The 12,824-nt window shown below is 37.3% G+C and overlaps 1 protein-coding gene across 2 annotated transcripts in view; it reads right to left on the bottom strand.

Moving 5' to 3' along the window:
- Positions 1–642: 642 nt before the first annotated feature.
- The window catches only part of Ddx3x (DEAD-box helicase 3 X-linked), a 13,277-nt gene continuing 1,095 nt past the window's right edge, over positions 643–12,824 (bottom strand). The window contains exons 2-17 of one of the 2 annotated variants that reach the window (XM_031342686.1): positions 10,864–10,921; positions 9,930–9,977; positions 8,711–8,843; positions 7,503–7,661; positions 7,322–7,421; positions 6,986–7,121; positions 6,557–6,642; positions 6,197–6,295; positions 5,927–6,087; positions 5,316–5,460; positions 4,866–5,010; positions 4,481–4,662; positions 4,264–4,381; positions 3,680–3,833; positions 3,423–3,562; positions 643–3,282 (exon numbers count right to left, since the gene is read on the bottom strand). In XM_031342686.1, the coding sequence (XP_031198546.1) occupies positions 3,203–3,282; positions 3,423–3,562; positions 3,680–3,833; positions 4,264–4,381; positions 4,481–4,662; positions 4,866–5,010; positions 5,316–5,460; positions 5,927–6,087; positions 6,197–6,295; positions 6,557–6,642; positions 6,986–7,121; positions 7,322–7,421; positions 7,503–7,661; positions 8,711–8,843; positions 9,930–9,977; positions 10,864–10,921 (1,944 nt within the window). In that variant the 3' untranslated portion in view covers positions 643–3,202. The remainder of the gene's footprint in view (positions 3,283–3,422; positions 3,563–3,679; positions 3,834–4,263; positions 4,382–4,480; positions 4,663–4,865; positions 5,011–5,315; positions 5,461–5,926; positions 6,088–6,196; positions 6,296–6,556; positions 6,643–6,985; positions 7,122–7,321; positions 7,422–7,502; positions 7,662–8,710; positions 8,844–9,929; positions 9,978–10,863; positions 10,922–12,824) is intronic. The other variant, XM_031342758.1, reaches the window with a different exon arrangement.

Here is a 12,824-nt window from a genome sequence, read left to right as displayed (position 1 = left end):
GAGGTAGGTGGATTTGAGTTCATGGCCAGCCTGGTCTACAGAGTGAATTCCAGGACAGGCAGGACTACACAGAGAAACCCTGTCTCAAAAAAACAAAACAAAAAAAAGTATTGGATTGTAATGGTCTGCTCACCAAGTAGATACGTACCATCACCTTTTGGATTACTAATACACCTTCTACCCAACTCTTCAGCTCTTACCAAATACTCCAAAAGATTTACATTGACTTTTTTTCCCCCTTCCTTTTCTCCCTCTTGTTCTGGTATGTAGGTTGTTTTTCATTACAGATGGCTGTGAGCCACCATGTGGTTGCTGGGATTTGAACTCGTGACCTCCAGGAGTCTGTACTCTTAACCACTGAGCCATCTCTTCAGCCCCAGGTGGTGCTGGGGCATACCTTTAATCCCATCATCTGGGGAGGCAGAGGCAGCTGCATTTCTCTGCAAGTTCGAGGCTGGCCAGGTCTACAGAAACCTTTTTCAAAAGAAAAACTACAGGTATATGTTATATACTAATGTATCTCTTTCAACACCCATCTAGCACAAAAATGCAATTGCACTGTATCCCAACACTGCTTTACACAGGGCACTCATTATGCCTCCAGGAGGCATTTTTAAAAATGGACAATCAAACGACATGTTGCAATTCAGGCAAGAGCACAACTTTATTTTCACCTCTAAAAGTAAACCACAATTGACAACAACAAAGGAGACTGTGCAGTTCAACTTTTTATTTTAATAAAACCAGAATATGCACAGCACATGCAGTGCTAGCATCTAAACTAATACAATAAGCAACTACTAAAGCTACAGTGACTTGAGGGTCAATCTTTACATTCAGCAAGTTTAAACCCATTCTTAATTTTGAAACATAACTGAAAAATATTGCTTGCTGATAAAACTTGCTCAAATGCTATTGCTGAATGTACAAGTCACTGAATATGCCAATACAACAAAGATAACCACATGTTTGAGGATTGCAATGTGCCAGACATTCACTGAAAAAAAAAAATACAACTAAACAAAACTCACACAACAAACATCTGAGAATCTGGACACTTTGTATCAGTGTTTTGAAGTGTTTCGTTAATATCTTAAGACAAGTGTATCAAAACCTTGGCATGATTTAGTTTCAAGTCGCCAATTTTGTTTTTACTAACATCAGAAAGTTATGGCTACACCGCCAATGCCGGGTCTGCTTAATTTGACTTAAGAGTTTATTATGACTTAACATTAAAAGCTCACACTACCCCGAAATATATAATTTCACGCATACGGTGACATTCAACATTCAAGTGCCAGTGTTTTTGTACTGTCTTTTGGTCAAGTTTCTTTAAACTTTCAAAGAATCACTTTTAGGCTTACAAAAATAAATATTTGTCAAAATGTTCAATAAATATTACATAAAACTAGCAGCAAAAAGTATCTAGAAATCTGTCGTGTGCAAAGTTTTCTTCCCAACTATCATCCCCATGGTCCCAAATAAATTTTAGAATCTAGTCCCATCCCTTTCCTAGACAAGCTGCGTTCAACAATCTCCAAGAGACAAAATAAGATTGGAAGTTTAAGGACACGCACACAAGACATATATATAAAATTCTCTGAATGTGCAATAAAAGAAGTACTTTGTAAAAAGTTATGGGCAAAATGTACAAGGGCCTAAACCTAGACTAATTGAAATAGCACCATAACAAATGACCTCAATACTGTCAAGTGCACCTACTTAATAAAAGTTTTAGAACAAGGCACAATACACTTGAAAATCTATTGCACTTTAGGAAATTTTTGCCGTCTTCCTAGCCACTGTAAAAAGATTGAACGTTTTGATCACTGCATTCTGGTCACAAAATTAGCCCAGAATTCCCAGTGGCATAGGCATTTTAGTGGTGGACAATGCTCATCTTTGGCCAGATTTAGCATAAACAGACTATAAATACAATGGAAACCTATGCAACTAAAACTGACTAAACTGCACTGTAGAGCAGAATTGACACCTTGTGCAGTTATGTACATATTTCCAACCTGTGTGATCTCAGATTTCAGTTTGTTACTCTTCTGGAGCCATTTGTTTTTTTTTACAAAGTCTATAGTAAGCCAGTTTAACATCTCAACGCAGCTTGAACAGAGTAATGTGAATCGGCATTTAAAATAAAGCCTGCTGCATAATTCTTCCTGTTCATCCCCATCTTGACCAAAAAACATCAACACTAGCATGCGTTATTAGACCAAAATTCATCCAGAGCCCTAAGTGAGGGCTGGTTCATTGCTGTGGTCAGCCATTCTACCATTTCAATTTCTTTTATGGCAGGCATTTAAAAAGTCTAAGTAGATGAATTCTCCTAAACCTATTTCAAGTTATCAGACCTTTAAACTTTCCCTGTAATAACATGCCCACATTTGGCTAGCTCATAGTTAACGATCTGCCTAAACATTGAAAGAGGAATTGCTGTATTTACTTGCATTAACTTTGAGAACAGTGCTTTGAATGTATGCATGTATCCATACATCACCTCATCATGACTGGAATGGCTTGTTTAAAGACTATTATCAGGTTCTAAATACCTATCCAGGATAGAGTGAGCAAATCAGAACTTTTAACTTAATACAGTTTGCCACATTAGAAACTAATTCCATTAATATGCTTCAAGACGTTTGTTGTTTGTTTTCCCCCAATCTGCAAGTATCAAAAGCCTTAAGACAGGCTACCACTTGAGTTTTTCCTTATATTATTTATGGATGAATCGATGATTCCTGTTAAGTTGTATCACACCTGTGTGCCAAGGTTTGATTTTAGCCCAAGTTCAGTAAATTTATTTTGTCAAAAACAATTGGAATCTTGAGCATTACTGAGCCAACAGGACATCAAAATAAAAAGTTGTCTAAAGTTAAAGGCACAGTACATTAACAAACAAATGATCCTCAGTCACAAAATTATAGATGCAGTTTGGGATAGGGGTAGGCGGGAGGGGAGTTAATCCAAACTACAGCAATGAAGTCTTCAAACCACCTTCAGAACAGGGCTGCTGATTGTTCCTTTCATCTTTACTTGTGACCTTGAGCTCCCTTAAAAAAAAAATTTCAGTGGAGAATCACAGCTGGTAATGTACTGCGAGTTCTTGAAGCTACACAAGGTATAGTCTGGCTAAGTTACATGTGGTTTCCATATTAGCTTGTTTGGCAGGGTGACCTACTACAAAGCAGGCTCAGTTGCCCCACCAGTCAACCCCCTGGGAATTATAATTTCCTCCATATCCATCACTGTTGTAAAAGCCTCCGTAGCCACCTAGTGAGAGATTAAAAAAAAATATATTAACTAAGTCATCCATTATTAGCAACGATCTTTCCTTTCAAAAGTTATGAAAAGCTATAGTGTTGAACTTCTCCAAATGGTGTTATGTTTAAGAAAATAAAACAAACTACTACCTCCACCAAATCCTCTGCTGCTGCCATGGCCACCTCCACCACTTCGGCTGCTGCTAGCACGGCTGCTGCTGAAGCTGGAACTGCTGGCACCACTACTCTGTCGATAGTCTCTGGCACCAAACCCTCCACTAAATCGACTGCTGCAAGAAGGGGGTGGGGGGGGAGAAGTCGTGTTGGTATAAGCATGGATATACTTATTTTAAGCAATACCAAGAAATAAGTTCTAATGCCCCTAACTATGCAAGTGTATACCTTACCTCTTAGAACGTCCACGACTGCTACCCTTGTAGTGGTGTTCAAAAGCCATGTTTTCTAACCAAGATGGAACTTCTTGTTTTGCTTCAACAAGAAGATCCAGTAAATCCTTAGTGATATTTATATTCCTCTCATTAAAGAATGAGGTGGCAAGACCTAAAACAGTTTAAAAAAAAAAACCACACATAAACAAAAAGTACTCCAGAAAAGTAGCTACCATTCTTACTTTCCTTATTAGATAATAAAAACATTACTATCAGCTATTTAACTAATAAATCCTATCTGCGTTGTATGAACATAGGAATCATAATATAATGTATATTATGGTATATATATATATATATTTATATATATGTACACACACACACACACATACACACACACACACACACACACACACTATAAATTGTGGGCAGGTGTGCACGGTCGTGAAAACAGCTTTAATCCAGCACTCTGCAGGCAGAGATAGCTAGATTCTATTGAGGTCAAGGGCAACTTGGTCTTAAGCAAAAAGCTATAAAGTTCTTTCCTGTGTTATCACTATAAAACAACAATCAGGATATCCGGTCAGTAACTAAACACTTACCAAGGTTTCCTACACGCCCTGTACGGCCTATGCGATGCACATATTCTTCGATATCACTAGGCAGGTCAAAATTAATAACATGCTTCACATTTGAAATATCCAGTCCTCTTGCTGCTACCTGAAATATAACTTTTGTTATAGATGGCCCACTAAACACAAGTACTTTGGATGCAAACAACTTTGAGTAAAAAAAAAAATAGAGTATTATTATACATACTGCTGTAGCCACTAGAATTGGGCTTTTTCCTGAGCGGAATTGGTGAAGGGCTTCTTCCCTATCTCTCTGAGAACGGTCTCCATGGATACTGGTACAAGCATATCCTTCATGGTATAAGAAATCCTCCAGTGAATCTGCCCCCTTTTTGGTCTCCACAAACACTAGAGTCAAGGAATCCTTGCCTGAATTTAAAAATAAGGTTAATCACTATTAGTAAACAATACTTTGTAAGTATGTATATAGACAATTAAAATGGACATATGACAATGTTTTGAATAGGGCAGAAAATGGTGATACAAACATATCCTCATTACACAGAGAGCTAATGACTAGTCTCATTACATAAATACTCATTACATAAGTAGTCATAAAGAGCAAGTTTTACCTGTTGCATTTAGGAGGTCAAGCAGAAATGACCTTTTGTCAATCTCCTCCACCCAAACTACTTTTTGTGTGATATTCTCTGAAGTAGACCCAACTCTTCCTACAGCCAGAAATATGTACTCGTCTAAGAAGTCACGGGCCAGCATCTGAAGAAGAAAGCCATTCTTTAATTTTACAGTTTTATTACTGTGTTTGTTAAGGGTAGACGTCAAAAGGAATACAACTTGAAGTTGGTTCTTTCTCATCATGTGGGTTCCAGGGACTAAATTCAGGCAGCAAGCAATTTTACTCAATGGACCATTCTGCCAGCCCTACCCCCTTCCCCACTATTTCTGGTCATCCCTTTAAGCCTAGCAGCAGGAGGGTCAGAGGGTAGCCTGATCTACATAACAAAATCCCGAAAACATCTACTGAAATAATCTTTAAATAAGTGAAAACTGCATAATACTACCTGTATTTCCTTAGGAAAAGTAGCACTAAACATCATAGTGTGGCGGACACCTTTTGGAGGCATAGTGTCTTGTTCAACTATTCTACGTATCTGAGGTTCAAACCCCATATCTAACATCCGGTCAGCTTCATCTAATACCAGGTATCTGCCATGAAAAAAAAATTAAGATTTTGAGAAGAAATCAAGGCAATTTATGGCTTATCTGCTGATTAATTTAAATGATTTGATAAATATAATTAACACTGCTTAATACAGGGGGAAAAGGACTCTTGTCATGATAAAATCATCCGAGATCACAGAGCCACCAACTAGCTTAAAAAAATTGTTTTCAATCTTTGTGTATATATGCACGTGCACAAGGCACACAGAAGACAATCTGCAAGAGTACATTTTCCAACATTATGATGGTTGGGGTAGTAGAATGAGTCATGTCACCAAGCACACCATTACCTACTTAGCCATCTTGCTGGGCACCCCTTCTCTTTGTCCTTGGATCTAGTTACTATCCTCTACTAAAGCATTAGCTGACTTTTCAACACTGGAACTAAGATAAATTTTGTAACCCACTTCTCTCAGTATTTACATACTTAGACAAGGTAACAAACACATACTTGCAGAAGTCTAACCCGATCTTCCCTCTCTCCATCATGTCCACTAGACGTCCTGGAGTGGCTACTAACAAGTGGCATCCACGTTCTAAGTCTCGAATCTGCTGACCAATTTCAGCACCACCATAAACCACGCAAGGACGGACTCTAGATCGGTACGAGAACTATAAACAAAGACCTCCATCAAATTCAATGTCAAGATTCTTTAAATGGCTATAAAATATTTTATTACAATCAATAGGCAAGCTATCAATCACTGAAATGCACACTTACTTTTCTGGCTTCCTCATAGATCTGCACTGCCAATTCTCTCGTTGGTGCCAGCACCAAGGAAATTGGGTACTGTTTACGACGCCCATATCTTCCATTTTCCTAAGAAATAGAAATTTGTTAATTAATCTGCATGTTAAATTATCACTTAGGTTGATGTATAAAAATTTCATTTCTCTTTGCAATTTACATACTATATCATAAAACTTCATTAGACTAGTCTTAGCACCACTTGGAATGCTCTCAACAGCTTCCTACAATCTTCACAATAACTCTTTAATGGGCACATAGCTCAATGACAGAGCACTTTCTTAATATACAAAAGAACCCCCAAGCCTCATTCCCAGCACCAAGGAAAATCACCTTCATGGCCCTCAGAGCCTCTCCTGGACCATCAGCATAAATCTGACTCAAGATGGGCAAGAGAAATGCTGCAGTTTTTCCAGAGCCTGTTAAGAAAAATATATTCATCAGTAGACCACAATTAAACCCTCCTTATTACTTCTGAGTCAACACCAGTAGCTATTTAATACTTTTACTTTATGCCCAAACTTCCCAGAAATTTCATATAACCTCTTTAGCTGACTAAAACAAGAGTCAGCAAAATTTAGGAACAAGCTACTATTTTTCAAAAAGGATTAATAGAGTACAGACATTTATGTATCATCTATGGCTTCTTTGACACTACAAACAATAGAATTCAGTATTGCCAAATGTTTATTGTACACAAACCCATAAATACCTAGTATGTTTCTTTACTAGAAAAAAGTGACATTTATTTAACGAGCTTACCTGTTTGAGCACAAGCCATCAAGTCTCTTTTCTCTTTGATAATAGGAATAGCATGCTTCTGCACTGGAGTTGGGCGAGTATAACGAGTAAGCTCAATGTTTCCCATAATAATTTCTCCCATCTCAACATCACTGAACTGTCAAATTAAATGGTATGAAATAAGAAATGTTACCTGAAGCTATTAATTTGTGAATGACAACAGCAAAATTTTAACATATGATTATACCCTGCCTCGAAGAAAAAAACAAACAAAAAATTTACTTACAACCAATGTCTCCCTTTCCACAAACTCTAATGTATGGTTATATTTAATAATTTAATAGAGCAAGTACTTACACTTTCAATGTGTGGAGGACAGTTGTTGCCTGTTGCTTCAACTGGAATGTCATCATATTTCTCAAAGTTAATCCCAGTATTACCTCCAGAAAAGAGTTCCCTGGAATAAATAGATTGGTAAATTCACATGCAATACCAATGAGAAAGACTTCATCATAAATAGCATACTTTAAAAACTTACTGTTCCAAGCGTTCACTTGGTGGGAGTGGCTTTGACCAGTCATCTTCATCTGATTTGTCACACCAACGACTATTTCCACCTCTTTCAAACTTGCCAAAGCCACTTCTATCTCCACGGCTGCCAATGCCATCATAGTCTCCCCTTCCACGATCATCAAACCTGAGTATCACAAGGACTAAATTAGAATCTTAACCATCATCAGATCACTCCAAAAAACTACCTTACAGAGGAACTGACCAACTACAAGATGTCAACAGTTCAAACTACCAGATTATTTCATCTAAAACTCAATATCTAATTTCTAAAGTCATATAGGGCAGTCTTGTTACATATATTCTACCATTAAAAATTAAAGCTTTGAAAAAAAATTTAAACGGGCATGTAGTCCATGCCTTCAAAGTGTTTGTCAAAATATTATTTATCAGTAGTGGTTGGAGAGATGGCTCAGCAGTTAAAAGCACTGACCGGTCCTGAGTTTAAATCCCAGCATCCACATGGTGGCTCACAACCATCCATAATGAAATCTGATGCCCCTTTCTGGTCTGTCTAAAGACAGTTACAGTGTACTTAACATATAATAGTAAATAAATCTTTAAAAAAAACTATATATATGTGTGTGTGTGTGTGTATTTAGCAGTAAAGATTTAAAAAAAAAAATAGCACCCCCAAACATCAATTGTTCAAATTTATATACATTTGAGGAAAAGTTCATGTGACAGCTTTTTAAATAAGTTAGAAAAAAAAAAAAAAAACAAACCTTAACCTGAATAAAGATGTTTGTTTTAGGTCTGTTTGCCAAAAATCTGGAGATGGGAGACTAACCATAGCTATTAAGCACATGAAGTCAGTTTGCCACACTTGTATAAGTATTTTATTTTTCCATAGGAGTCTACAAAGAGCTCAAATTAGGCCATTCACTACACGAAATTACTTCTAAAACCAATATTAAAACTAGAAATAGAAAAACTGACTTCATATTTGCACTTTTTCTTTTGTTTTTTAAAACAGGTGTTGGCTAGAGCTCAGAGATTATCTGCTGGAATTAAAGTGTAGCAACACTATACTTTCATCTGGTTTCTATGTAGTAAGTTCAAGCTTACAGCTAAGAAAATGTACCAAGTTAGGTAGGATGCCTGACATCCACTTTATCTTGACAGGATAGAAATGTTTAAAGTACTACTGAATAAATGAAAAATGGTTTCACTTACCTTCCCCTTGATCCACTTCCACGATCACCAAAGAAGCTAGACTTCCCTCTTGAATCACCCCGTGATCCAAAACTGCTGTATGCATCCTTATCTTTACTAGAACTCCACCCTGAACTGTCTTTGTCATAGAATCCTAAAAATAAACAAAATAAAATCCTATTAACACACGGTCTTAATCTTTCTAAATTTTAAGCCTATACCAATGTAAATATTATAAAGGTGGCAGCAAAAGATAACTAAGACATACCTTAAGTCTTCAATTCTCTCCACTAGAAAATACTGTATAGCAGATCATGAAATCTGACAGGCTATAAATATCTGGAATGAATATCTCTAAAGTCAACAACTTTGCCTTTAGCAAGATGACTATAGTACTGTCTTCTATCACATAACTACATCCTGCCATTCACTTTATAGATGTGAATAAAATTACAAGGAAACAGCCAATTAGCATCTCGGATTATTTGGTTGAGTATTTTTCAGTTACAATAGCAAAACTACAATGCCCTGTACACATGAATCATAGTCCAAATGGTATTTTATTTACAAGCTTAACAATATCAAATATTAAAAAAAAAAATCTCTCCCTTATATGCTCCCAACACAAAGTCAAATATAAATATTTAACTAAGTAGGGGTCACCAATGACAGTTACATTTAAGACAAGGTTGAAGTAGCTTCAATGGCATATTATTAGTCAGAGACATTTACAAGCTACTTTCCTTTTGCCAGTTGTCTCTACCATTACCCAGCCATGTGTTTTCCCTAGCAATCAAGAACTTAATTGCTTTCCCAGTTATCTCTTTGAGTTGTAAAATTTAAGATCCTGCCTCTGCTCATTTCTTTTGACAAAGAATTCTTGGGAATCACTAGAATGTGCCTGATAGTTTAACTTATCTTGTGCTAAGTCCATCTTCTTGTCATACGTTAAGACAAAAACTACCCATTTTCATGTAGTTTGTACGACACACCATGGCACCCACCTATTTTCTCAAATTAAAAGCAAGATGTAATAAGAGACTAATAAATCATACAAAAACCATGACACTGAAGGCAACTTTCCATGGTGTGACATTAGTTAAGGTTTTCTAAAGTTCCAGTACTTTAAAATCATGGTTGAAATGTATAGGTTTCCCAAACTGTCTTGCCTTCCCTAGGCTTTGACTCATTTTTAAATGAATCAAGAATTAGATTTACCAAACTGGTATTAAGGACTCACCTTTAGTAGCTTCTCTGTTTCTTAAATGAGGAGGGATATAGCGCCCTTCTGAAAGAACACAAAGTTAGTTTTAAAATGCCAAATCCTTTCACAGTATTAAAAAACCTATTAAAAAAACAAATAGTCCGAACAACTTTAAAGGGTTGGTGAATAAGATAACTTTAAGACAGGTATTATGCCTGTAATCCTAGCTAAAGCATGGCAGGAAAATCACCTTAAGACTAGCCCATGCTACATTTAAAAGAATAAAAAAAAAAAAAAAGAAAAAGCCAATTTTAAGACTAGGAGTGGTGGTACTTGCCTTTAATCCCAGCAGAGGCAGGTGAATCGGAGTGTGAAGCTAGCTTTGTCAGCCAGTTAGTAAGTACCCGGACAGCCAGTTAACTGTCTACTAGTGGCTATTTATCCTAATTCTCTTTGCACTTCTGAATTAAATATTTGAAAGATTTGTTAGGATGATGGGTTAAAAAGATTCTCAGACTGGCAAAAAAACATGAAATTTAAACAAAGTACCAAGGTAAACTTGTAGCTTTGCTTTAAAATACTTATGTAAATAAAACATTGTTTATTGAGTGGGAAGAAACCCAAACTGAAACAGGGAAATAAACCACAGAAACCTACCTCAATACTTAACGTAACTCAAAAGTATTTTCCTCAAGAAAAAGTTAAGTGTGTATGTGTGTGTATCTATCTCACAGGGCACTCCTGTACACATGCAATATCCTGAACCAACCAAAAATATTTTTAGCAGCGATAGAGATGGAGCAAGGGCTTTGAATATGCCATTCAAGGGCATAATAGCTGACCTATACGCCCAGCACTTCTAGCTAGTGAAAGTTTATTCTAACAATGTTCATTAAATTCTTAACATCAAAGGCAATATTAAGATTATCTAGTTCAGATATTCAATATATCCATAAAATCTTTTACTTACTGCTTGCTGTACTCCCTCCAGTCTGATTATCTGAAGAGTTCAGGTCTAGGCCAGCAAACTAGAAGGAAATCAGATTGGTTTTAGTTTCAATGTTGAATGAAATGAATACTCCTATTTTCTGGTCCCACATTCAAATAGTTGCCTCTCAGAGCCCACACAGCTATTAATTTAGAATGTGAACAAGAATGCAGTAGACTATAGAGTTCTAACACAAAGTAGTGCCACTATAAATACCACAGAAAGCAAGTTACAAAATCAGAAATTGGATCCAAATTCAATTCCATCATTATTCAAAATATTTGTTCTGTAAACATTTTCCATAGTAAAGCTCCTAATTTGAGAAACTCAAACTCAGTTATATTGAATCTTAGATTTTTAGCTAGGCACGGTGGTAAGCAACTTAATCCCAGTATTCAAGAGCACCTAACTCAACAACTCCAGTTCCGGATCCACTGCTTTCTTCTGGCCTTCAAAGGCATTATGGCACATACAGACAGACACATACATTAAATAAAAACTTCCTTTTTCCCCCTTTTTTAAGTTTGAGATCAGGGAAGCCAAACAAAATTGTTTTAAAACACTAAGTAGGTGCTCAGAGCTTAATTCAGTCGGTAGAGTGCTAGCCCACATTGAAAGATGAAGCCCTGACTTTTGATCCCTAGTATGGCATAAACTGTGATGATTCATGGCTGTAGTCCCAGTATTGGAGAAGTGGAAGCAGGTGGATCAGGAGTTCAAAGCCATTCTCTCAGCAATATAGGTAGGCTGAGCTAAATCAGACCCTGTCTAAAAACAAAAGCCGCACATGTTAAATGAGTGTAGGATTCATTTTAACCATTTTTTAAAAAATTTTGTAAACACCACCATCTTCAGGTCGCTGTAATCACCATGCTTGGATGCCTTTACCTGCTATTGCTATTGTCGATGTAACTATTATTTATTTAGGAGTATAAACCACAAAGGAAAAGGTGACCCTCGAAGAATAAAACAGGAAAGGACGGAATTGTTACATTTTAAGGAAATGTTAGTTTAAATCTGTACTCAAAGTTCAACAATACTGGCAAACTACAAGTATCGCTACTGTTCTTTAAAACAGATGTCATTTTTGCCATTAGCAAAAATGTTGCCATGCTTTGATACAGTAACTGCCATTTAAAGCCGTACTTATAATTTGAGTTTTGAGCTTTTTTTCTAAATGACTTTTTAAAATGTGCACTGGTGGTTTGCCTGCATGTACGTGTGTGTGTGTGTGTGTGTGTGTGTGTGTGTGTGTGTGTGTGTGTGTGTCGGATTCCCTGAACAGAATTACAGGCAGGGGTGAGCTGACACGTGGGTGCTGGGAATTGAACCCAGTCCTCTTAAAGGCTAAGCCATCTCTCTTGCTAGAGTACTGTTGGTACTCATTACAAACTTAAAAATTTGAACCACTCCGAATTCCTAAGCTTTCGGAGTTAAACATATTATCAATTTATGAAAGGCTCTTAGAAATATAATTTCCAACCACTATAGTTCAAAGAGTGTATCGTTTAGTATAAAGGAGTATCATTTAGATGGAAAATGTAACAGTGGTCTTTACTAAGTTACAATGTGTCACAACATGGAAGATTTACTGTAGCAGGTCATTGACCCGGAGGGAGGCAGAAGGCAACAACAGATCACCATCTCCTAGAAATGGAGTCTCCATTAAGGAATCAGAAACCAGGCCTGACCAATCTCCTAATTATACCTCAACGGCAGCAACAAGTTATCTGTTGCCATATTCTGGGCATTTTGCCTGTAGAGGATATCCCAGAGTGGGCCGTCACTCGCAAGGCGCGGGGTCCTCCCCTGAGCTCAGGTAAAGGGCGAGCGTGCCGGGCTGAGACGGCAAGGCAGTTTCCTGGAGGCTAAGGCTGAGCAAGGGCCGCGCCGGGTGGCTCGCGTCACCGCCTAGGCCGGCGCAACTGCGCACGCAGCGGCCC

The sequence above is a fragment of the Mastomys coucha genome, chromosome X, assembly GCF_008632895.1.
Source record: "Mastomys coucha isolate ucsf_1 chromosome X, UCSF_Mcou_1, whole genome shotgun sequence".
NCBI classification, from domain to species: domain Eukaryota; kingdom Metazoa; phylum Chordata; class Mammalia; order Rodentia; family Muridae; genus Mastomys; species Mastomys coucha.
The sequence above is the reverse complement of the archived record's forward strand: the minus strand, read 5'-3'. Positions and strand labels throughout refer to the sequence as shown.